The following is a 3501-nucleotide window of genomic DNA, read 5'->3' on the forward strand; positions in this document are numbered from 1 at the left end:
GAAATAGATTTACGTGTCTGTCTGTTTGTCTATAAAAAAAATAATAAAAAAAACCTGAGCAAAGCTTCGTGATCAAAATATTTAGACTTGAATCAAGCATGACTCATTTGAATTGTCATGTTTGAAATAGGCAAAATGAGCAGTGCTGTAACATTTACGAAGCACCCAAGCGACATATATGTAGCCATTACACAAACTGAAGTAAAAATTACTCTGAATCTAACTATAAAACTACTAAAGTACTAAAGTACTAAAGAAAATGTTGTCCCATTTCTCAAGAATCACTGATTTGAAAAATGTGATTAGACTCCATTAAAAATTATGTAAAGAGTAAATATGTCACTGGCACTGCCTTTTCGAAAACTAATACAAATTTAGTTGACTACATTTTGTTTTCTTGTCACTCATCTATCTTGTTTCTTTTCATTTTAGCTAGGCATACATATCAAGGTGTGTGTCGGTAAGATTTTTTAAAAATGTTTGAAAGAAGTCTCTAATGCTCACCATGACTGCATTTGTTTGATCAAAAATACAATAAAAACAGTAATATTGTTAAATATTAAAAATGTTTTCTATTTTAATAAATTTTAAGATGTTAATTATTCATGGCAAAGCTGAATTTTCAGCATCAGTTCAGTGTCACATGATCCTTTAAAAATCATTCTAATATGCTGATTTGTTGCTCAAGAAACTTTTTTAAATATAATTATCAATGTTGAAAACAGTTGGGCCATTTAATTTTGTGTAATGAAAGTTCAAAAGAACAGCATTTATTTGGAATATAAATATTTTGTAACATTACAAATGTCTTTATACGCTTTTGATCAATTTATTGCGTTGCTAAATAAAGGGTAGCCTATTCATTCATTCAAAAAAGGCTATTACGGTAGGCTATATAGTCTACATATTTTTTATGATGTTTGATGTCATAACAATAATACAAGTAAAAAAGTAGTAATATACCTACTATTTGATGTTAAAAATCGTAATTATATACAATGCTATACAAAAGTGCCAAAACTGTCACGGAAAATAAATTCAACAGACCATCTCCTCCACAGCTCATCTCAACTTCTGTCATCTTTCCCTTGTCATGCGTAGATGAGGCGCGTCCACTTTTCCGTCTTAGCTGAGGGATGTTAGCAAACGGATTCACATTCGACCTAAGAGGATAATTAACGACTTTAAACTAGCGGTGAGAAAGCTTTGTTACGTCTGCGATATTTGTTTTAACAGTTTGCATTGTGTTTTTGAATACCATTCGGCTATTGCAGATATCACGGTTGTTATATCTAGTGCTCCGCTTGAGACTCTGAAGCCTCGGTGTTTCCTGTGTCGTCTGGCCGCTTTTGACAAGCTAGACGGCAGCGATATCATGCGGCCTACTGTCGCTGTAGCTTCGTGCTTCTCCTATACAGAGATGAATGAATAAGCGAAGCATGCTTCTTCTTTTCTATTTGCTTAGTACTTAAATAACCAATCCTATGTGTTTCTCGTTTTTAACTTTTTCAGTTGTGAGAGTTTTGTCACTATTATTTGGTCGGATGTTTCTAACTAAACTTATTTATTTTCAGGTGTAACTAAGTAAATAATGGCTCCTCAACCCGTCATCAGATCAAGACAAATGGAAAAAGCAATAAACGGAATACCAACTCAAGTTGTCTGCACGGAATTCAGCAACTACATTTTTATAGTTTTGACACAGTATGGTAAAATTGGGACACTTGTGTCGATAACACCTGACACAAGGTCTGGTGACATCAGTGTACCCATGTTCACAACTAGAGTACTGCTGGGAAAGGATGAGGTATGGTTTTGTTGGATTATCAGTATGGCAAATGAAATCATCTGTGTATTTCACCATGAGCTTTTTATCTCTTTTGCAGCCTCTTACACACGTCTACGCCAAGAATGTCACAACGTTTGTCTCGCAGGAATCCGGCAACCGACCAGTTCTGTTGGGCCTTTCACTTAAAGACAACAGTGCTGCAACAATGAAAACTGTTAAAGATATGATCAAAGGCTGTCAAGTTTGGTGAAAAGGATGCTAAACTGCAAACACACTAGATAAGGACAAATTGCGTATCTGGAATTTCAGCAAAAAAACAAAAAACACATGGCTTGTCTTTTGTGAATTTAGACGTACCCAAGATACCTGTGCAGACAATCTTAGTTGCAATCTGTTCCTACTGCACAAAGCTTGAAATGCTTGCATAAAAAAAAAAAATTAAAGCAGAGTACTGTTCAAGATCATTACTTTTTGCTTCTGTATAATGGATGTCTTTCAGCTGTCAAAGATTAAAAGTTATATTTTCTTACCTTGAATATTTTGGTGGTGTTTAAATGTCTCGCACCAATCCCCTGGCCTTTGAAAAGGGACCTGGCTAAACACATGCACCATTAGCATCACATGAACTGTCTGCCAAACCATTATAGACTGAAACAGTGTCCGCCCACTTTTTATACCAGCCTTGGTTCTGGAAGTTTTTTCTTTTCTTTTTTTTTTTTACTTCTTTGTTCAAGAGCTATAGGCCATGAACCAAACCAACCGGCTATGATGTGATTCACAACATTAAAAACTTTGATTTGAATCAAACAACAAGTATTTGAAAATCTGACAAAAAGACAGAGGTACAAGACTGTTTACTTAGCTTCTTCATTGAAAGAAAGAACTACAATCCCATGAAGCTTTATGAATGACATAATACAACAAAAATGAATAAATATAAACTATTTATTTAAAGATTTAGAAACAATATACTTCAAGTTTAATTCTAAATGCAAAGAGAGACGACTCAATTATGTAATTCGCAGTGCGTCATGGGGGTTAATATAATAGTAATATAATATTTTACAAAATGTTCATTGTTAAACATGATTATTTGTAAAAATAAATAAATAAGGTGAAATAATGCAAGCTGATGGCTTTAACAAAAACATACACCATCGATTAACAACCTCTTTCCTCACAGTAGGTCTGCCTTTAAAGGTTTTTAAGTTATTGTTAAACAGTTCCTCTAAGGACAAAGTGAAAGGGATTTTTACCTCCTGAATGCTACTCTTACACTCTATTCCTGTTGGAGAATAAATTATTGTTTACTACTAATCACTATTGTATCCAGTGTCAAGCCTCTTATTATGTCTGGTGCCTAATTTACCCCAAAGCAACTGTGACGCCTCTGAAAAACGTAAATTATATTTATTACAATAATACATAAACATGCACATCTTGCGTTACAGGGTTTTCAAAATGCCTGCACACATTTTTACCCAATCAGTGATGTATGGGAGCTGACATTTACACTCAACTGGAGGGTTAAGGTGATCTGAGGCTCCTTTTAAATATCACAGTGCCCAAGTTTACCTCAATTAATCCTATATTATTTATATCAGTATTCACATGTAGGTTTTCTAAGGTACTTGTTATTTTATTGAGCTCTATAATAAATTTAAGTTTATTAATTGAGATTGCACGTGTGCAGAAGGAATAGTCTACCTTTG

The 3501-nt window shown here is 34.0% G+C and overlaps 1 protein-coding gene across 1 annotated transcript; it reads left to right on the forward strand.

The window, feature by feature from the left end:
* Positions 1-1056: 1056 nt before the first annotated feature.
* psmg3 (proteasome (prosome, macropain) assembly chaperone 3) lies at positions 1057-2093 on the forward strand. Its single transcript, XM_084134914.1, has 3 exons — positions 1057-1195; positions 1575-1807; positions 1887-2093. The coding sequence occupies exons 2-3, from the start codon at positions 1592-1594 to the stop codon at positions 2037-2039; spliced, it is 369 nt and encodes a 122-aa protein (XP_083991040.1). The 5' UTR covers positions 1057-1195; positions 1575-1591; the 3' UTR covers positions 2040-2093.
* The last annotated feature ends 1408 nt before the right edge of the window (positions 2094-3501 follow it).

Source organism: Abramis brama, assembly GCF_963993115.1.
Source record: "Abramis brama genome assembly, chromosome: 1".
Taxonomy (NCBI): Eukaryota; Metazoa; Chordata; class Actinopteri; order Cypriniformes; family Leuciscidae; genus Abramis; species Abramis brama.